The 22,760-nt window shown below is 35.3% G+C and overlaps 1 protein-coding gene across 9 annotated transcripts in view; it reads left to right on the top strand.

Annotated features, from left to right (window-relative positions):
- PICALM (phosphatidylinositol binding clathrin assembly protein) overlaps nucleotides 1–22,473 on the top strand; it is a 105,601-nt gene extending 83,128 nt beyond the window's left edge. For 2 of the 9 annotated variants that reach the window (XM_039217037.1, XM_039217036.1), the window contains exons 17-20: nucleotides 2,500–2,523; nucleotides 3,927–3,986; nucleotides 5,469–5,573; nucleotides 19,579–19,686. In XM_039217037.1, coding sequence (XP_039072968.1) covers nucleotides 2,500–2,523; nucleotides 3,927–3,986; nucleotides 5,469–5,573; nucleotides 19,579–19,671 — 282 coding nt within the window. In that variant the 3' untranslated portion in view covers nucleotides 19,672–19,686. Of the gene's footprint in view, nucleotides 1–2,499; nucleotides 2,524–3,926; nucleotides 3,987–5,468; nucleotides 5,574–19,578; nucleotides 19,692–20,933 lie in introns of those variants that run through there. The other 7 variants (XM_039217039.1, XM_039217038.1, XM_039217035.1 and 4 more) reach the window with 6 other exon arrangements.
- The last annotated feature ends 287 nt before the right edge of the window (nucleotides 22,474–22,760 follow it).

The following is a 22,760-nucleotide window of genomic DNA, read 5'->3' as shown; positions in this document are numbered from 1 at the left end:
AGTATTTTACTAATCTCACCATTGGTAAAGAAACTTTACATTGCTTGGTCTTTGTTAATATTGTCAAATAGTTCATACAGTTGATTTTCCTTATTTGCTGTAATTATATTCTTAAAATCTCCTGGACACTGACCATTGCTAGGTTCATATACATACATACCATTTCCTCTAGTAATGGTTCAGCAATCACTGATTTAGTGTTGGGTTACTTTAACAACTTAAGTACAGCCAATAAGAAGAATCAACACACGCACACCTCACATACATTATGATCTTAAATTCTAATCAAACTTATTCTAGTAGATGCTTTTTTTTTTTTAATTTATTTTATAAAAAAGAAAATCTAGTTGGTAAGTGTTAAGTGACTTACCTGAGGCTGCTGCACTGACAGGTGCCAGATTTGGGACTCTAGCCGTAGCCAGAGGCAGAGCTTCTTGCAGTGTCCTGCCCTCTTCCCCACCCTCTTGGCCCCTCTGACGCAGAACCTCACTTTGGTCACCCTTAGCTGATAACGAGGGCATTGGGCAACAGATTTTTCGCTACTCTGTACATGTCTGTGAATGACCTCAAAAGCACCACAGGCATTGATTTGGGGATCACAAATAAATTTTAGCAAGTAGGCAAATTTGTAAATACAGAATCCATGAAAAATGAGGATTAATTGTATATGCTAAGTAACTAGTTAGCATCTAGTACTAAAGAAGTTCTACTAATTTTTTTGAGAGAGAAGGAGAGAAGGGTGCATGTGAGCAAGGGGCAAGGAGAGAGAGAGGAAATGAGAGAAAGGGGAGTCAGACTTACCTGAAGCAGGGGCTTGTGGTTTCTTTTGTGGGTTTTTTTTTGTTTGTTTGTTTTTTTAACCCCAAGTGGGGCTTGAGTTCACTCAAGGTGGGGCTTGAGCTCACAAACTGCAAGATCATGACGTGAGCTGAAGACAGATGATTAACAACTGAAGCACATAGGCACCCTGAATATTTTTAATCACTATAAAGTATGGTTGTCCCAGAGTAGCTTTGTGGCTGTTCTCCTGTCCTTGGTCAGCTGCACTTTTCATCAGTGTGATAAGTTTTCCTTCATCAGAGAAAACCAATTTTTTCTCATAGAAAAATTTAAAACATGCTTTCTTATAACTGTGAATGGAAGCATTTTGCTTACACATTGTAGCCATCCTGTAGTTATTAGAGATCACCATTACCCCTGTTATAGCCACTTGTTATTAAATCCCTTCTAGAGAACTGCCCTATTTTCCTGGGATTAATCATATGTTAAAATTACTAGGGTTGAGCTAAAAATAGTGTGCTGATAAAATTTGTGCCATTATCCAAAAAGTTTTGTTAGCTTTAGCATTCTTAATTTGAAAATAACAGTGAAATTTAGCTACCTTTTTAAGACAATTTTTCATTGATAGGGTTCACTGCCATTATTGCTAATACTTGGTAGGTTTTTACATATACATATACACTCACTATCTTGAATTTGTTAATAGTACATTCTTGCGAAAGTTTGAATTGATACCATCCCAATTATAAGAATAAAGTTACACAATTTTTTTAAAGTACAAAGCATTTAGAAAGCAGATTTTAGTTGAAATCCATTCCTTCTGACTCTGAATCCAGTGTTTTTCCACATCATTACATGCCTCACTGACCAGGGGATGACAAGAGGTTAGTTTAGTGGATTTTGTAGTCTCAGATGTGAATTACACATTAATAATACATGAGGTTTGATATAAATCCAAATGCTGATATGAAACTAGAGTGAATATTTTATTATGAAATTAGTGTTAGACTCTATGAAATATTAGAAGTTTGTAGATAACACTTGTCATAGAAGTTTGTAGATAGCACTTGACTGAAGATTGACTACTAGAATGGAGTAGGCATTTAACCATTTGGAATTTGTATGTAAGTTGATGATACTTATGGTACTGTGTCAGTGTGTGTGTCATCTCAAGAATTTTGTTAAAATTTGTATGTATGTATTTCATAGAGTTTTCTTTTAATGACTAACATACAGAGTTGGTGATGTGATTCACTACTTAGATAAACTGCTGCTTATGACATTTCTTTACATTTCTAACCTTTTTAATAATCCATAAACACTGTCAAGGTTTTTGAACATTTTTTAATCTAAAAAAATCATTGGTATTTTGTTATAGATACAGTTTTGATTACTTTTAATTACTGCTTGCTTTTTTCTATTTTAGACATGATGCAACCCTGTTTATGGGATGCACTGAATTTTGCATTTATGTTTCATGATGCTTGTAATAAACTGTTAGGTATGTAAGGGGGTTATGCTGGAGACTAAATTTCCCTAGTAACCTTGATAGTGTTTTAGTATAGGTGCTCTTCCATTAGATTTCAGAAATACAAGGGATTTTAGGTAGTTAGTGAATGTACATGTGAACTAAAATGTTCTGTGTATTTTCTGTTGTGTAAGTACTTGTTCTAATCCAGTGTTATTGCATTATGTAATTGTTCTTCCTGGGAAAAACAGAATGGCATGCATTTTCCACAATACGTAAGTGACCAAAAACTAGCCTTTTTGCAATAAATTGGCATGCTATTAACCACTGCTATAGCAGAATCTCATAACCTTCCAGCTATTACTTGTTTTCACATTCAGATTTTCAATGTGCCAAAGATTCTTTCCAGCATCTACTGATTTCATGGATGTGTTGCAGAATTGATTCTGATGGTGGCATGGGAAATACAGATTTTTTTTTCTTGCTTAATATTCTGCCATTTGCTGCCAGATGGCTGGGTGTCTGTGTGTGTATCTGTGCTGCCACTATGCACTTGATGATTTCTGAATGAAGGGAAATGTTGATTGTGGTAATGTTGAAAATAACAATTGCATGAAATCTTACAGGCTTCTGCTGTACTTGGCAGTTTGTCTACTGCTCTTGCAGCTCTCGGTTTTTAAGTAGGGAGAGACCAATAAGTCCTACATGCTCACTCAAATACTAAACTTTTAACTCTTCACTTTAGTTATGCTTCATTTAACTTCTGTGTGCATATGTTCAAATTGCCGTATAATTTCAGTTATTTTTTTGTTTCAGCAGTGTTATTGGTCTTTCTCCTGTATTCAATTTCAGTTTTCATTATAAGATAACACATACAGGGAATGTTGTTAAGACAGCAAATATATCTAAAATGATTCTGTGCTCAGATTGTATATTTACAGAGCATGAGTTAAAATAGAAGGAGGAAGGGAACTTAAACATCCTAGGGCTAGGTGGCTCTTTTAAGCATTAAAGCATAAACAGACTTAAAAATTTATTACTCCTCCAAATTGGTGCTTTGCAGAAGATAGTTTAAATAATTTATAGAGTAAATTAGAAGAAATGCTAATGTACGTACTCTGTATAAGAACTGTGTGCGTCACTAGAAATAGTCCTATTTAGTAGTGTTTTGAAATCTTTGGGGTTATTTGAAAAGACTGAATGAGGTCCTTAGAAACTAATTTTTTGGAAGCTCAGATTATTAATTGGGGATCTTTACAAATTGCTTTTTCTTGTTCAGAAAATAAAGTGCCTAGGAAAACATTCAGTAATATAACTTTTTCTAGGTAAACATTTTTTATGCTATTGATAGTGATAGATGTTAACTTTTAGAATTTTGAAAAATTTTTTAAATCTGAAGATTTTAAAGCTGTAAGAAGCAAATTGAAATTTTAGATCACTGTTGTATCTAAGTTTAAATGGTAGTTTTTTCTTTCTAATAATTTTGCTTTCCTGCTAATTTCGAGACACTTTTTCATTGAGCATTAATTGACACAATTATTAATGATCACATGTGTCACATTTAATCACAGCTGTCTTAGCAATTCTTTTTAGTGGAACTACAGCTATTAATTCCTTGCACTGAGTTGACATACATGAGTTATGTACATCCTTGTTTATTTTTTCTCCACCATGTCAGGCACCCCCTGTAATGGCCTATCCTGCTACTACACCAACAGGCATGATAGGATATGGAATCGTAAGTATCTTTCCAGACACATTTTGAAAATAGATTGATTCACATTTAATATACCTTTATCCAAACTTAACTGAAAAAAGAATTTAGTGCCACACATACTCTTAGCGCCTAACACGGAATCTTATAGTGTTGGTTTCATAAATATTTTTAGAAGAGTCATACAGCCCATATTATTTCTGAATTTTCCCACTATTACTTAGCTTATTTTTCCCCTCATAACTTTGCTAATCATTTTCTACTTCATTACAGACTCATTTAAACATTAATGTTCACTCCAACCCTTTGTTTCTGTGACCTTACATTAATACCATTGAAGTCTTATAACAACCTTAATACTGTAGAGAAAGGGGAGGAATTACATTTGTTGAATTGTGTCAAGGCAAATTCAGTCCAGTAAAGACCAGAGAACCTTTCCTTTGACAGTGATAGCTACCATACAGAAATAGTCCTTTAAACCTTTAAGCTGCCCACAATCCACATTCTACACTGGCTTTACTCTCCTAGCTTTCTTAATATATACATTCACTTAGATAAGAAACCTCCCTCCCACCCCACTCCCATATGTGTTTGAGGTACTGTTGCTGATAGGAGGCAGCACCCTATCCCTTAGTATTGTTACTGGGCTGCTGTGCTACTTCTTTATTTACACTTTCTGGATGTAGCTTGTTTTCCCACATACAAAGAAGTTTCACAGCTTTTGGATGGGTGGTTACTATATAAGAAAGGAATATACACAAAATCTCAAAGGCTAAAGTGAAGCTCTTGCTATAAATAGGAGTTTAGTTGAAAGGTTAAATAGAGCTTATGGAAAGATAAGATTTCAGAGTATGGTATTTTAACCAGAATAATGTAGTGGTCTGTGTATGCTCTATTTGGTCACTTATTTATGCTAATTTTATACCATGGAGTAGTAATTTTTAAAGAAAGAGATGGTTAAGATTTTATTTTCAGTTTTTCAAGAATGAACTAAGCTCTTCATGTGTTATTTAAACCTCTTCTTGGTTCTTCCTAAGAGTAGCAGAAATAAAGTGAAAGAACCATAAAACATAAACCTCTTCAAAGAAACAACTGTATTCACTTGTGATAGCTTGCATAATGGCATAAGAACCTGATTTAATATACAAAGGCAGTTTACTTTGAAATAGCTTCACTATTTTACAGTTTTAAGTTTTTCTATGTCTAAAACTGACAAATTTGGAAATTTCGGATTGGTTTGAATTGCTTTGTCTGCCATACTGTAGTTAGGTTTACGTTTTTCTTAAATTTGAGCTTTTTTTTTAAAACAAGCTTTAGAAGTGAGCACATTAAAGACTTAAAAAAAAAAAACTCTTAAGAATTTGTAGCTGTTGGCCTTATTTGTATTTACAAGAATTTTTCCTTGAGTTAAAGCAAAGTACTTTCATTACTGACCTCTTTTTTGTTTACTACTTAAGGGAGATGTCAGTCAACATCATTTAACTTAATATTTTTCCTTTTTTTTAGCCTCCTCAAATGGGAAGTGTACCTGTAATGACACAACCAACCTTAATATACAGCCAGCCTGTCATGAGACCACCAAACCCCTTTGGTCCTGTATCAGGAGCACAGGTATTAATGTGCCATATGTAACTGCTTAATGTGCTTGATGTGGAAAGAATATGATACTAAGAATTCCTCTTATACAACTTGAGAAACAAGTTATCAGTGTTTTACCCCCTTGATGGTAGATGTTGTCTTGTTTGCTTTATCATCTAAGAGCTTTTAAGACTATATCTGGAAGGAAAGGACAAGCAAATTACGAACATTAAGGATGAAAAATTCTTGATAACTTGTAGTTGGTCAGTCAAGAAGATGGTTTTCTGAGATTAAGGAACCTACTTTCTGTTCATACTGGTCTTGCTCTCCTTTGTGAACTCTAAAAACCTTGAACTCCGAGCTCTAGTGCCTTGGTTTGAATGGTGCTATCTGAAAGATGTTGCCCTTGAGATATTTGTACAACAGGACAAGTACAGAAAGTTGTGAATGTTATTTTTTTATTAGATAACTTCCTGCCATTGAGGATTGTATTTAAAAACAAACTGGGGGCAGGAGAGGGGGTGGAGGCAAAAAAACAAAAACAATTTGAAATACCATGCTGACCTAATTTCTTTGAAGGAGAGACTTTTCAGATGTTTCTGAGACCCTCTCCCAGTCTTGAAATTTCACCCCAAATATCCATACTTTTTCATCCCGTTTTTGTTAGCATTAGGAGAATCTGGATTTTTTTTTTTTTTAAAGCTTTTCCTCTTTATGGTTAGAGATATAAAATTTGTTAGTCACTTCTCTGTGGTATACTAGGGGACACTCGTGAAGTGATAGAATTTTTCTATCTGGCTCTGCTCCTGATGTTTAACAATTAGAAGTAATCACATGCAATTGTTAAAGTACTTCTTTTCTTACACTGCTTCAGACACCAACTGATTGGTTACTTTTATGTGTTTAATACTCATTTAAAAGCATTTGCGTGAACATTTGGTGATGGACTTGTTATTTCTTTTCCACTTGAATGCATGTGCTTGTCAATGCATCTAGAGTTACACTGCCAACATTAGTTTGCATTGATCTAGCTTTGAATCTAGTCTCTATGTGTTTCATAGATTCCAGAAGCACAGGGGATCGATCCTTTTGTTTTTCAGCCCTTTTGAAGAATTTAATTCATTTCATAAATTAGCATCTTAGGGAGTACCAGTAACTTGGACTGGGTAGTGAATTTCATTCTGATTAAAAGGTAAAGGCAATTCGTATATTTACCTGGATGCCTCTTTTTTCCATGTTAAAGTGGTCTTTTCTTCCTGTTCCTTGACCAGAGTATTTACAATGAAGATTGCTGAAAGTAAGGGTAGTTCATGCAGCCATAACTTTTTTATAAGTCATTTATTTCATATGTGTTTGTTTCTATAAAATGGATTATGGCTATGTATACTTTTCTTTCTCTTCTGTCTTTTACCAGTAGTAGGTCTAAACTTGCTAAAAAAAATATATTAGATTTTGATAATCTTTTAAAATGTTGATGGGGGTGCCTGGGTGGCTTAGTCGGTTAAGCGTCCGACTTTTGCTTAGGTCATGATCTCGCAGTTTGTGGGTTCGAGCCCCGCTTCGAGCTCTGTGCTGACTGCCAGCTCAGAGCCTGGAGCCTGTTTCAGAGTCTGTGACTCCCTCTCTCTCTGACCCTCCCCTGCTCACGCTGTCTCTCTCTCTCTCTCTCCTAGAAATAAATAAAACATTAAAAAAAATTTTTTTTAAATGTTGATGACTTTCTTAACTATTGGTGTAGATATTTTCTTGAGATTTGTCTTCCTCATGTGATTTAGTTTTTTTCTTTGTTTTTCTTTTTTCTTTTTCAGTTTTTTCTTTGTTATCTATACTTTTAACTTCAGATAGGTATCATTTATTTTATTTAATTAAAAAATTTTTGATGTTTATTTACTTTTGAGAGAGAGAGCACATAAGCAAGAGAAACAGAAAGAGAGAGAGAGGGAGGGAGGGAGACACAAAATCTGAAGCAGGCTCTAGGCTCCAACCTGTCAGCGCAGAGCCCAATGAGGGGCTTGAACTCAGGAACTGTGAGATAGTGACCTGAGCCATAGTCACATGTTTAACCAACTGAGCCACCCAGGTGCCCCAGTATCATTTATTTTTAAAAATTAATCTTATTTTTTTGCTGTGTGGACTAAGTGATGAGCACCTTAAATGTATTTAAGAGAAAATGCTATAGTCCAGAGCTATACATTTACCAGGAACTACTGACTACAGTAAGTAACTTTTTGCCTGATGTGTGGCTAAACGCTGTATCTCCAGTCTGAGTCTTGTCTTGCAGGCTCCTGTCTTGGAAACAGAATACATTTATAACCTTAAGCTTGGATACGGCCTGACGGTTTCTAAGCATTTATTGTGTCACCCCAAGGTGGATGGGCCTACCATTTCTATTTTACTGATAGAGAAAGCTGAGACTTGGAAAGGTTCTTCAGCCAAATTAATGGTGAAATGCAACTTATCCCCAGGAATCCCTGATTTCTGGTCCAGTGTTGATTTGTACCACCCTGCCTCTTTACTAATGGGACTGAGCCCATATGGCTACTATAGTAACACTGGAACACTCTGCCAATCTTTTGAGTTTCCTGCTGGATTATAAAGTATGCTTACACATTTCAGAATATAACTACTGTAGAAGTCAAGAGCATCTATAGTTGTAGGGAATGCTTTCAACCTTACTGAAGCATCTTTTATGAATTTTGGTTTTTTAAAAAAATAATGGTTAAAAAGAGCATAGTAAAAAATCTACTTTATAAAAAAAGCTGGCTTCTTAGCATCTGCTCTTAATACAGGTTTTATATACTGTTGCCTTCTAAAATCCACATAACTCACTGAAATACCAAAAAAGTACATGAAAAGAGACAGTGGCAGAACTACTTTTTCTTAATCACATTATGTCAGAAAAGAATGAGAACATTAGAGCAATAGTGTTCTATTATTGCTGATAATAATTGATTTCTTCCAGTTAAGAAATCAAATTTGATGTGAGTACTTAACTTTAAATATTATAGATTGAAGAAAGTACATAAAGGAAGCAAATGGATAATTAGGAAAAAAGAAAATCAAGTGGCAATGAAGTGGCTCAAAAAAGCTCCCATCAGTTTGAATCAATTCAACATCAGAATATTAACTCTTTTAATGTTACTTTTAATTCCTTTTTCCCCTTTGTTCTCCAGGTGGCTCATCACAAAGCCCCACTAATGGTTCCTCTGCTGTCACTAGATACACCCTCTTTGTGTTCTGCAGGAACCCTTAATCTCAAGCTTATTTTACAAGAGTTTCCCTGTGTGTCTTGCCTTTCTAATTTAATCTATTTTATAGATACTCCAATAATCTTCTACAGGCAGTATTTTTAGCATCTTATCTCCATATTTTAAAATCTAAGGAATTGAATCTAAATATAGCTGAACATATGAAGCATCCCCTTAGCTTTCCTTCTGTCTTAACAACTACCTCACAAGGTCTCCATATTAGTAAGAATAATAGTGAGTATACAGAATATTCAGGTTCTTCAATTCCCATGCCCCTTTACAGTTCTCAGTAAGTATCCAGTTTTCTGCTGCTACTTATCTTTGCCAGAAGGCCTTTATCGTCATAAAGAAGATATTTTTAAATTTATTCTTTAAGTTTTCATTTTAATTTCAGTCAGTTACCACATAGTGTTACATTAGTTTCAGGTGTACAGTGTAGTGATTCAACAGTATCGGACATCTCCCAGTGCTCATTCTTTACTAATTCTTTAGTCATCTCTCATGCCCTTCCAGTACTTCTGAGATCTAAAGTTCTTTTCCTTATCCTGTATTATTTTTCTTTACGGAACTTACCACTGCGTGACATCTGTTCATCTGTCCCATCTGTCTGTTTGTCCGTCTGTCTGTCCATCCATCCATCCATCCATCCATCCATCCATCCATCCATCCAGTGTAGCAAGAGACTTCTGTAGTAGATTATAAGCCTCATAGAGGCAGGCTTCTATGTGGGTACTTCCATATCCCTGGTTCTAAGAATAGGACCTGACTGGTAATAGTTTTGAACATTGTCAAACAAGTGAAGCTGGTTGAAAAACTCCTTTTCTATTGTGTAACATACTTGTTCCTCATTGATCTCATTTCACTTACTTATAACCACTGTAATAATTTAGAGCAGTGTTTAAAATTGGTTTAATTTGTTGGCTAATAGTTATTGTAAGCTAAAATATTTGATGACTGTCACCTAAGGAATGAAGATACCTTTAATTTCATGATTGAATTTTTTTAGTTTATTTATTTATTATTTCTGAGAGAGAGAGTGTGCAAGCACACAGGCTGGGGAGGGGCAAAGAGAGAGGGAGACAGATCTGAAACAGGCTCCGGGCTCTGCTCTCAGCTCCCAACACAGGGCTCGAACTCATGAACCACAAGCCACTGTTACACCTCCATGATTGACTATTTTTAATAATTAAAACAAACTGCTTATCTTTTAAGTAGGTGAGGTTATTTTTTTATGTTTTAGTTTTTAGTTGTTCTTAGGTAGTCCCGTGGATTAATTTTGTCCATTCAAATGCTAGCTGTAACTAGAATGGTTTGTTGTTGTTGTTGTTTAACTTTTTTTTTAATATTTATTCATTCTTGAGAGAGCACAAGTTGGGGAGGGACAGAGAAAGAGAGGGAGACACAGAATCCCAAGCAGGCTCCAGGCTCTGAGCTGTCAGCACAGAGCCTGATAATGGGGCTCAAACTACCAAACATTGAGATCATGACCTGAGCCAAAGTTGGACCCTTAAACCACTGAGCCACCAGCTACCCCTCCCCCAACAAGAATAATTTTTCTTAATTACCTTTTAGTTCTCTCATTATTTCCCCCACCTTTTCATTTGGATTCATACTTCCTTGAAGACAAAGAATATCTCTTTGTACATGGTAAAGCAAATGGTAATTTAAATGTAAAATGAAATCCCATTAAAATAGAATCTTTTAATGAAATCTCAGTTCTATACCTACTGCCAAAAATCTTTCCCTGCTCCTTGAAGTGCCTTTTAAACACCCATTACTCACCCAGAACATTACTTGTATCTTGTGGTCTTTTGATTACTTACTCTAAATCAAGTTAGTAGTTTTGAGAGTATCTCAGCCCTCCTAGATATGTTTATCTTATTACATTTAGTGAGGCACCCAAACAGTGTGTTCTGTGTCCCACATTATATCTAGGTTACTCTAAATGCTGCACTGGTGCCTGCTCGCTAATACCTTCCAGATGGCTGTTAGCTCAGACTAGACTGTTGTAGTCTTTAGGATATTGTCTTTAATAGACTACACTGTAATGTTGAAATTATGACTTTGTATACACTTTCCTTGTTCTCATCTCATTTTTTTGTGCTGGCTTATTCTGTATTTTTTAGATACTTTTGTGTTCACTGTTGCTTAAAAAGATAAGGATGATATTCTTCTGTTTCATATCCCAAACTGTAGCTTTAAAAAAAGTTCTGCATTAGTGCATCTTCCTAGATGTTTGACTACACAGAAAATACCAGATCCCTGTGGTTAGTGAATTTTTTTTTCTGTGCTTTCTCCCAGTTCTATTCACTGTTTGATGGCTTGTTCCAAGTGTGTCCTTTTGTTGACTAGAGTGGAATGGGGACTCTTAATCTTCTCTTAATGGTGTTTTATATAAATCTTATAGATACTTACTGGTGTATACATGGAAATGTCCATTGCTGGCCAATAGTTTGTTAAACTCACCCTACATTGCAATATGCAGCTATTCTGTTAGAAGCATGGAGACAGTTAATCTATACAGTTTTCTTTTGAAAGTCATTATGATGTGAAATAACAGTCTTTTAGTGAATGTTTATCAGGCTGTTTAGATGTTGTTGAAGATCTTGGGGGGAGTGAATAGTGAATGTTGTATTAATTATGTTTTTATCACTTCCTTACATGAGAAACTTACTCTGATTCCATACCAGTCTGTTTTCCCAAAAGCAGTATGAAAACCAGAGTTTTACACTTGGGTATTTAATTTTTAAAATAGGCTTTTAAGCATTTTGGTGGTTTCTTGATTGGTATTGTTGTATATTTTGTTTTTGGGGGAGGGTTTGGTATTTTTTTAAATGGGGGCTTGCTGGTTTTATTTATGGAGGATATGATTAAATATGCAAAATGGCTGCTGTGTTTTGTTTGTAAAGGCCAATTTGGTGAACTTTAAGTAAGTCTGACATCAGTTAAGTGTCTGAAATGAAACAATGGCTTGTTGTGAGTGCCTTTTACCCTTCTAAATAGGAACACTGTTAGATATAGGAATAATTCAAGCCTTACAAAAAATTGCCTTTTAAGTGACTATCTTGTGTGTCAGAATTAGTGACTCTTTTTGCTTTTGGGGCTTAGTTTCTCCTTTCTTTCTTTCTTTCTTTCTTTCTTTCTTTCTTTCTTTCTTTCTTTCTTTCTTTCTTTTCTTTCTTTTCTTTCTTTTCTTTCTTTTCTTTCTTTTCTTTCTTTTCTTTCTTTCCTTTCTTTCCTTTCTTTCTTTCCTTTCTTTCCTTTCTTTCCTCTTTCTCTCCTTTTTTTTCTTTCTTTACTTTCTTTTCTTTCTTCTTTCTTTCTAAAAACTTTCCTGATGTGTTAACTGTGGGTGTTGGCGGTGCCTCTTCTGTCAGCTGATCTTCCCAGCTGATTTCTGTGAAGAAGGCCTTTTGCCTTGTCAGCAGTGTGTTATGCTCATTTATTCTTGCTTGGTAGAGACTGTAAGGAAATTTTCATTAATTGGGATTTAGTACCATAGGTGAGAGTGGTTCTTTAGTCCCCAGGGCACATCTGAATCAGTCAAAAATTTGGGAAGTCCCATTTGCTGACAATTATGAGACTAAGACAACCTATAGAGTAAGACCTTCTTACAAGGTTTTTGCTGAGGACTTTCTCTGTATAAAGTAGAGATCTAATTTCTTGTCTTAAAACCAGAACATATTCTTAAAATCTTGAATGACTGTAAAGTTCTATAAAATCTTCATGATCACCATCAATGACCATGTACAGCACTGTGTGGATAGAAAACATAGCAGTTTATTACTGTTTTTAACATTTACTAGATAAGTTCCCTTTAAAAAATTATTTCTCTAGTTTCATTTTAACTTTTTCCTGTATGCTAAATATAGCCATAAATTCTAGCTTAGTTGAAATTAATTGGGATAGCAGATTTTAGAGAGGAAACAAAGCACCTGCCTTGGTGTCAGCAGATCTGCATTTGAATCTACTGTGAGTGTCCTAGGACTGCCTGTAATGAGGTGGACCACAAGCTTGATGGCCTAAAACAGAAATGTATTCTCTCACAGTTCAGGAGGCTAGACATCTGAAATCAGGGTGTCAGCAGGGCCATGCTCCTTCCAAATCCTCCAGAGTAAGATCCTTCCTTTCTTCTTTCCCAGAAGGAAAGATGCAGCCCCAGTCACTTTTTGGTTTGCACTTCAGTTTCTGCCTCTGTCATGTGGCAGCCTCCTGTGTCTGTCTACGTGTGGCCATTTCCCTCTAAAAACACCACTCATTGTATTAGGGCCCATTTTAACGACTTCATCTTAACTTGATGACATCTGCAAAGATGCTGTTTCTAAATAAGATCACATTCATAGATAGACAGTTCCCAGTGGTTAGGTCTTCATGCTTTTGTGGGAGGACATAATTCCATAGTGTCACCTCCTCATTAACCGAGTATTTCAGGGCAAGTTGCCTATGTAACTTCGATGACCTCAGTTTCCTTTATCTGTAAAATGGTAACTTTACCTTGTGTACTTTATGTTTGCTATAAGGATCAAATAAAAATATTTGAAATTGACTTAGGAATGTGGAGGTTTGTTGTTTTTCTTAGCTGATTATTATAAGGAACATTTTTGTTTTTAGAAGGAAATTTTATAAGGTTGCCTCATGTTCAGTGCTTGTCTCTATTCCCATATTCTAATTTAATTTATTCTAATTCTAATACAGTTTATATTTCTTTCCATGTACAACAAATAATCTTGATTGTAAATAATCATCTTCACTATTTTGAAACCATAATTACGACTCACTGTTATCTGACATCAGATAAATACTCAGACACAGGCCACGGTGGTGATGGGGCAGTTGGGCTGAGCATGGTGTGCTCTAGGGTATGGATCGTCCACATGTGCAGTGGACATCATTCATAAGAACCAAGACACATCATTCTTCAGGACTGTATCAGTAGCAGTTGGCTCACCATTTATGGAAGGTAGTGTTACCCAGAAGTATAAAACTTTAGTTTATAATATTAAAATATTGTTTGGACCCACTAAATAAATTACTCTGTTTTGGGGGAGGGGTAAACTTTTTTGAAATGTCTAAGTCTAAACTCTCTCCTTAGACGTTTTTAGTGGAAATCCAATATATAATCAGGTAAAGGCAAGCATATATATGTTTGACAGTTTGGAAAAAAATTTTTAGCCAAGCTGAGGTGCCATATTTCCAATAAGTGGTACATTATAGGCAGATTTAATTGCTTTGTCTTATGGTGCCAGTTGGAATAAACCTTAGCTTTTCATTTTCTTTGGTTTTTGGGGAGTAAGAAGTTGAAATTTGGTAGGAATCAACAGTGATCATTTCATTTCAGATAAGTAAGCCAGTGTTCTATGATGCCCACCCATTAGTAGGACTTTATCTTGTCTTATTCTTGGAAGCACTTCTGATATATAGAAAATGTTTATTTTTAGCTAGGTCAGTTAATATTTTCTCCCAGAGTTTTAGGAAATCTTATAATCTATTTCCCTTTCTCCAGTTTGGTTTTCTTTAACTATTTGTCAATGTAGGTTGCCATAATTCTAATGAGATGACTTTAGATGCCATTTTGGAATAACTCACTGCTATCGTGTTAACAGTTGTAAGTTATTATAGACTCTAGCAGTAGTCTGATGCCCTTACGATGAGAAGTCCTTTGAGGGGGACAGGAGTAATGTTGGCATAACTTTGTGATAATACTGATGGCAGAAGCCCAAGATGGGGTTATGTTGAGCACAAACCTAAGAAGCAGTTATCAGAGGTACTAGACTAAACCTCCAGGGTGGGCCATCTACTCTCCACAGTAGAAAAATCCTCTCTTTGAGCCACGCTTCACAGAGACAGCTGAAGAATATCAGATATATTAAATCTATATTATCTTTAATATAAAATACTGGAATGCAACACTGTATGCCTATATTCCTATGCAACTGGATCCATTTGCACCAATAGTATCCTGGCCATGTTCTATTCATATTCATATGTTCATGTTATGCAAAAACACTTCCTGTCCTGATTTTCTGTAATTCTGTGTTCAGTTTTAGAACTGGTGTTTCTGTCTCTAAATGTTTTAATTGCACAGCATTATCAGGAAAATATTTTTTTAAGAATGTAACCTTTAGTGTATATATATTTAGAAATTATATATTGCTATAGTAATATACAAAAATAGAAGTGTTAAACAGGCAAAAATTGAGAAGTTCTAGGTTTTGTTTCTAATGTCCTACTTTGTAGAACATTTTTATTTTTGTACAGAGCATGTTTTATCAGCAAAAACATTTTAATTTAATATGTTATAGATTGCTTAGTATGTGTAAATTGTTGCTAGTTTCTGAATAAGAGGTAAAGTATATTTCCTATGTCTAAGGGTGAGTATAATATGGATGCACAAGTGACTGGTTATATAAGAACCATTAGAAGAGAAACAGAGTATTGAGAATACAGTGGAAGAAAAAGAGCAACACAGATTCAATGACATTTGAGTTGGGCTCTTATTTAAGAATAGAAGAGCATTTGATTGTAGGTAAAAAATAGGCAAGTTTGAACTAGCTTTTGAGCTGCTAATATATGTCATGCAGCGTACTGATTGCTTTATGTATCTTTTCTTTTAATCCTCAAGACAGTCTTAAAGGGAGATATGCATATCAGGTCTGGATAGTCTTAAGTCCCATTTTATAAAAGAGCCAGAATTACAGATTTCAGTGCCACCTTTCTACAAAATTCTTCTCTGTCATCCCAGACAAAGGAAGTAGTACCTGTTTTTCTCTTAAGATGTCGACTTCGCTTCTCCACCAAAGACAGAGTGAGTCTCTACAGCATTGCTATTTGCTATCCAGGCTTAAATTCATATGGAAAGAAAAGATGTGGCAGAGTTGCTTCTTCTCTAAGAATTTTAAGGACAGCCAATGATGTGTCAGAATTTTGTCCTGAAATATCAAATTCTTCATTGTCTCAAAAGCTTTTTAGTTGCACTAGTCTTTTTTTGAGGCTGCTGTTATTTTCTTGTTCTAACCTGAAATTTTCTTTCTTTGCTGTTAAACCAAGAATCTAATGAAGGAGTAACCGTTTTTGTTTTATGACATTTGGTGTAGCAGTAGGATTCTTTGTTTAAAAAAATCCCTTTAAGTATGTTTACCTTTTATTAAAGTTAACTTATGCTATCTGTACGCTGTCTTGATTATACTAAAAACACACTACAACCAAAAAATCTTTGCTCTGGATATAAAAGCAAAAGTTTTTGGTAACATTAGAGTTTTTGGTTTCATTTCAACATTATATTTTAAATGTTGATTAGGGTGGAAGGAAAGGGTGGAGGAATTTCAACTAAGAGTTGCCATTATCAGTTACTTGTAAATCTTAGTATTTCTGTTTATGTGCTGCTCTTTGCTTCTCAGTATTTTATTTTTTTCCTATAAAATGAGAAAGGAAGACTAATATGTCTGTATTAGACTCAGAGTAAGTGACTACTTTCTTTAAAAGGCATATTCATTTATGGTATAGGTTAGTTTAATTTGAACAAACCGTGATAGCTATGCTAATTTTTTTTTCTCTGTGGGAATTGGTATAGAGAATATTATTTGAAATAAATGGGTAACTGGCTATATTTTTTCTTTTTTTGATGGCATATTTGTAGTAGGATTTAATCAGAATGGTCACTTAACAGTTTGGTTTTTTTTGGCTTTTAAAAGCTGGTGATTTTGCAGTTAATGAAGATGGTTGGATTTTTTTTTCTTTTTCTGAAATTACTTGTTATTTAGTACTAGAGCCCTACATAGGCTCTAATTTACTCACAAGAATGATAAGTAAAGGAAGGTCAGCTCTTTTACTTGCAGGTGTACCCACCAGGATCCTATTACGCCATCTTGCTCTTTTGTTCTTCCTCCTTTCCTTGAGCAGTAATTGGGCTTTTGCAGCATATTTCCTTTACTTCTTTATCCTTAACCACTTCTCAGAGCTGCCTACTTCTCACCAGTGCATGGTGTGTCTGTGCTTTGGTACAGGTGCCAGGAAGGGGTGGATGGATACAGGTGGTCAAGGGCTGCCGCGTGGCCCAGCCCTTAGCACTCTCCAGTCAGCCGAACCAATTCGTGCCACCATTTCATGTACTTGAGATGAGCATTAATGATTTGAAACTTATTACAGGGATATTAGATCTTGTTTTCTCATGTTTTAATTTAGCTACATATTTATAAATGTAAGATAAATGTGTGTAGATTTTACCAGTTTTAGAGGGGGGGGTGGTGGTGGTGGTGGTGGTGGTAGAAGAAGAAGAAGAAGAAGACGAACAAGAAACTGGCACTCTTTCCCCCCGCCCCCTCCAGAATATTGATCTTTAACATTATTTGTAAGCTTGTGGGACTTCTCCCTCCCATTATACTCCATACTGAGAATAGAAGGAGCATTTTCCTCTGGGACAGGCAGATCTTCAGACTGCCTGCCATCCTCATAAAAACATATGATTTAAGAAGACATTTTAGGAGCACCTGGGTGGCTCAGTCAGTTAAGTGCCTGACTTCGGCTCAGGTCATGATCTCGCAGTTTGTGAGTTTGAGCCCCGCATCGGACTCTGTTCAGAGTCTGGAGTCTGCTTCTGATTCTGTGTCTCCCTCTCTCTCTGCCCCTCCCCTGCTCATGCGCTGTCTCTCTCTCAAAAATAAATAAATACTAAAAAAAAAAAAAAAAAAAAAAAAAGACTAAATTTTAGTGCGGGGCTCTTATAGGAGACTTGAGATTTTGGATGCAATCTATCCACAGTAAACAGGGATTTTTGGTGTTTTTGTTCTTAACTTCAAGTGAAAGACAAAATCTGTTTTGGAGAGAAACCCAATTAATCTTAGACTCCCTCCAGCTAAGTGACTGATGATCACTTCTAATCATTCTGCTTCTGAATGGTCATCCATGCTTGGTCTGAAGTGCGAAGTAGGAGGGGCACCTGGGTGGCTCAAGTCAGTTAAGTGGCCAACTTTGGCTCAGGTCATGATCTCATGGCTCGTGAGTTGGAGCCCTGCATCGCGATCTGTGCTGACAGCTCAGAACCTGGAGCCTGCTTTGGATTCTGTGTCTCCCTCTCTCTCTCTGCCCTTCCCCACCTCATGCTCTCTCTCTTGCTTTCAAAAATAAACATTAAAAATAATAATAATTTAAAAATTGAAGTGGGGGAGGAGACATCTTTCCAATTAAGTTGCACCTTAATCTGTCTCTACCTGGATGTTTTTTGAATCCTCAAACCCAGAGAGCTGTTCCATCCTCCTGTCTGTAGCTGCTTGTGTGATTTCATCATCTTTTCCATTGTCTCTTTCCATTGTCTTAGAACATTTATTTCTGAGAACAAAATAATAGGTCAGGAAAATGACTCAGCCACTAAAATAACTGAAGATGGTTTCTGAACCTTTAAATTGACTTCGGCATCTACAATAACAAATTACATATACTTGTGATTTAATGTTTGCTGAAAGTCATTGGCTATTCATCGTCTATAGTGCTTTTCTTAAAAGTTAAAGGTAGAAATGAGATCAGCTTGAACCAGCAAAGACAGTTTGTGAGGCTTGAAATCCATTCTAGGATTTGAATGTTGCAAGTATAAATTGAAACTATTCCCACTTGGTCATCTTTGATTTAGTTCTCAATTGAACATCCCTAAAAGGATGGCTCATTTCATAATAGCCCTATGCTTGCATGCCTTTGCATTATTTTGCAGGGCGAGAGAAAAAAATTTAAGGTTTTTACCAAACTAGGGGCACCTGGGTGGCTTAGTCAGTTAAGTTGTCCGACTTTGGCTCAGATCATGATCTCACAGTTTGTGGGTTCGACCCCTGCAACAACTCAGAGCCTAGAGCCTGCTTCAGATTTTGTGTCTCCCTCTGTCTCTGCCCCTCAACCACTCATGCTCTGTCTCTGTCTCAAAAATAAACAAACCTAAAAAAAATAATAATAAAGTTTACTCCAAACTCAAATGACTTATGTTTGGTTTAAAATACTCAAAGTAGGTTTGGTGAAGGTGATACACGTAGGAAGTGAATGTCTTTGTTCTTCAGGAACTGTCTTTCTTTGAAGGTATACTAAAGATAAGTTATTGAATTTAATAAACAATTTGCTCCAAATTAAATGATAGCAGCTAATTCCAAAAATCAAACAAATATAATAACGTAGAAAACAATCAAGGATCTGAAGTATTCCCTATATTCAAGGTAGTGTGTGGGCAGTTTGACTAGGTGACCTCCAAGATTACTTTCACCTCTTACATTATATGCATCAGCTACAGTATATCTAGAGAAACAGGCAGGAGACAACTCCATGTGAGAAAAGTGTGACTTTCTGCCTCTTCTGAGGAAGGAAAGAAAGACCATTGCAGCTAGATGTGTTTGGTTTGGACTGAGATTGGACTTGACACAGGTTTTGACAGATAGCCTGGACACAGGAAGCCACCTTCCCTCAATTAAAAAGAAAAAAAAATCACAAGCACTTCTTTCCCCTCTTCCCTCCACCCACAATAGAAGTCTTAACTATGGGTCAGCTTTTATTGACCTTTTTGAGTAAAATACTTTATTCCTCTGGAATTTCAGAAACGGTTTGTTTTCTGAAAAACATAATGCCATTTGGATATCCTTTAACTTGACATGTAATTGAAACTTTTGTTTAATAATTCCATTTTCTCTAAAGACTGCCTTTTATATTTATTAAAGATGACAAAACAAAAACCACTTCTTCTTTCATTACATTTTCTGCTTTCATGTTCTGTCATTCAGAGATCTTTTTTTCTTTCCCTTTCTCTGTCTTCTTTCCCCCAGCTGTCGGCAGCATCCAGCCCCTCCAGTCACAGTCCTCACAGAGCTTCAGGAAAGGACCCTTTTGCAGAGCTCTCTTTGGAGGATTTCTTATAAATCACTTTAGGTATTATTGCTGCTTATTGGGGGAGATGGGGACTTAAATACTTTAAAAAGTTATCAAGTATTAAACACAATTCACTCTTCTCCTTTGTTTCTTTAAAGGACTCTAGGTTCTCTCTCTTCCTCCTCCTTCTTTGTTCTTTAGGCGAAGAATAAAAAATAGATCAAAATAGGGCATAAGGACAAACAGCTTTTGGAAAATAACCTTTAACATAATTAGAAGATGTGATATCAAAGAACCATCTTTCATGTTTACATATAAGCATCCACTGCCCACAGCAGATGGATGAGATCAAATACTACCCTTAAAAACTGGGTGTTTTCATCAGTCTTAAAAGATTTGAAGAGAAGAACATAATTTTATACATTGGATTAGGGCTTGATTAGGAGCGTCTCTAGTTTTAATATAATGTCCTTGAATGTTAGTTGTGAAGAATTTTAACAGTTTCTTAAGTGTTAATGTTTATGTGTGCCTTTTCATTTAAAAATGCTAACATTTTCACCAAAACAGACTTTTTGTTTTTAAATTAAGGGCAAGGGAATACTTCTACCCTTTTTGATAGAAGCCTTCTGTGTTTGATTCACACTGCCTCTTTTGGCTGGAAGACAGTGTAATTTGTTCTTCTTGGTGCTCTAACCCCCAGTAGTACATATAGCTTCTAGATCTTTGAAAGTTTGTATTCTTCTGATTTGACAAGTTTATTAGCACATCTACTTCAGTAATGCCTTTGGATAGACAGTTTAAGGGAATCATGAGTGAAGTATTTGAGCAAACAGTGATGCCCTATTGAAAACTTTTCCTTTGTAGACCTTTGAGCTTTTAATTTATATTAGTAAAGAAATGATTTAGTAAGCATATTACAGTTCCTTTATCTCTAATTATCTCTAATTTTATGACATTTGTAAATAATGATTCAAATTTTGCTTTTCTGGATGAGATTTTCACATAGAATATTTGTGTTTATGGAGAGTTCTGAACTTGTCATTGAAAAATTGTTCATTTTCTTTCCTTCCCCATTTCTTGGTTTTTAGTATTAGAAAGATCTGTTTGGAAGTCCCTATAATTAGTCTTTAAATATTGACTTTGGCACATGATAAGATGATAATACTGACTTAGTTTTATCATCAGGTTTGTGATAAACATGCTATAAAAATTTCTGGGTCCATTGAATGGTAAAAGCCACAAAGCATTTTTATTTGTGAGAAGACTTCCCACAATGTAGTGAATCAACTTACACTCTTTTGTTTTTTTCCAGATACAGTTTATGTAACTAGATGGAAGAGAATGGAATTATTCCAAAAAGACAAGTGCTCAAGCAGCAAATACTTACTTCCAGCAAAATCCAAACTGCTGTCTCTTAAACTCTCTTCTTCCATTAGAATGCTACAGTAACCCAGTGAAGGCCCATGAAGGAAATTGGGACTAGTATATAGGAGAACGTATCAATACAGTTTATAAAGCCAAGAATTGCCATGATTTCAGACTAAGATCTTTTTGGTGACTAACCCTTCAGTTCTTTCAACTCTTATTAATACCCATAATCAGTAACCTACCAAGAAAAAAAAGCCCTTATTTGGAAAGTGTAAAATTTATATTTGGAAAAGCTGCCTGGAGAGAAGAGCCGTTTCCTTTCCTGTAATGCAACAGGACTCTTTTGGGGGGATCAAAATCATAATTCTTAATTTTGCAGTATCTTTCTTTTCTCCAGTCTTCACAGATACAGAAATAGTAACTAAAATTAACTTTTCCTTTAAAAAAATTATATATTCAGTTTGCAGTAGACATTCCTTAAGTATTTGTATTTATTTATGATTATCAATTTACATAACATTAATATTGTATCAGACTTCCTTATGAAAATGAGTATGGATGTACACAGTATGTTTGATTTTTATCCATAAGACTGAATCTGATTCCGAATGCTTTTCAGCTGACATACAGAGCACTAAATATTTTAAGGCAAGCCCATAGGTCTGAATCGCTTAAGAATTCTCAGTCTCTATGGGATTTAGGGAAGCATTATAAATGCATTAATCCTTATAGTCAATTCTGTGCCTAGGATTTTGCAAGGGAACAGTCACTGACTAGGAAAAGCACTACATTTTAAATTCAGCATTAGTGCATTGGGAAGGAACTTTACTGCTTTGTGCTTGGCATGTCAATTATTTTCCATTTGACATTAGGGCCTTTCCAAAATGATTGTGAGGAATTGCTTTCACTTCAAGACTTTCCTTCTTTTCAGTAAAACTCTAGGAGGTGTTATGGGGGGAGGGCAGGGGACAAAATCCTTGAAACCTTTTATTTGGCTCATGCCCATGTTATGATCATGTACCTTTTAAATAAGGGGAAATAGTATCTTTAAAGTTAATGTCTAGCCAAGAGTTTAGTTAACAAAAAATTAAACTGCACTGTTGATCGGTGCTTTGTGTAAATACATCTTAACGTTTCGGTTGAGAGGGGCCTTAAGAAGGACAGTTTGTTGTGGGAAAGCAATTCTGTACATGAGTTTAAGCATACTTGTTGCATTGTCTCTGCAGATTCTATTTTTGTTTACAATATTAAAATGTATGTTAGCAAAAATGGGTGGATTTTCAAATAAAATGCAGCTTCCACAAAATTTTTGTTATGGTATTCTGGTCTGAGGTGCTTTTCTTTTCTTTTCTTTTCTTTTTTTTTTTTTTTTTTTTGCTTTTTCCTTTTTCTTTATTATCAGTATCATTATTTTTTGCTAATAAAAATATACCCAGGTGATTATATTTGCTGATTTAATAAAATGTAAATTTTATTTGTTTTAACTTAATTTCCTTAAGGACTTTTCTTTGTACTTTTTGTTACCTTTTAGACTCTTAATGATAATCTAAAGTACTTATTAAAATTGTCTATGTCTTTTGATAAGATACCTTCAGTCAGGTAAGTTTAAGGGAGAAAATGCTTGGGTTTGGCATATTAATGCATGATTCTGCCAAAGAAACCTCTGACTGTATCATGTTTCATATTGAAGAGTAAGTGGGATTCAGAGTACATGACAGAGGGATTAAAGGCTTTGCATTGATAATTACCTGCAGAGTATCTGCCATGGTTG

This window comes from Hyaena hyaena, unplaced genomic scaffold (assembly GCF_003009895.1).
Source record: "Hyaena hyaena isolate Hyena2069 unplaced genomic scaffold, ASM300989v1 scaffold_667, whole genome shotgun sequence".
Classification (NCBI taxonomy): domain Eukaryota; kingdom Metazoa; phylum Chordata; class Mammalia; order Carnivora; family Hyaenidae; genus Hyaena; species Hyaena hyaena.
Note: the sequence above shows the minus strand (reverse complement) of the source record. Positions and strands in the feature narration are given on the sequence as shown.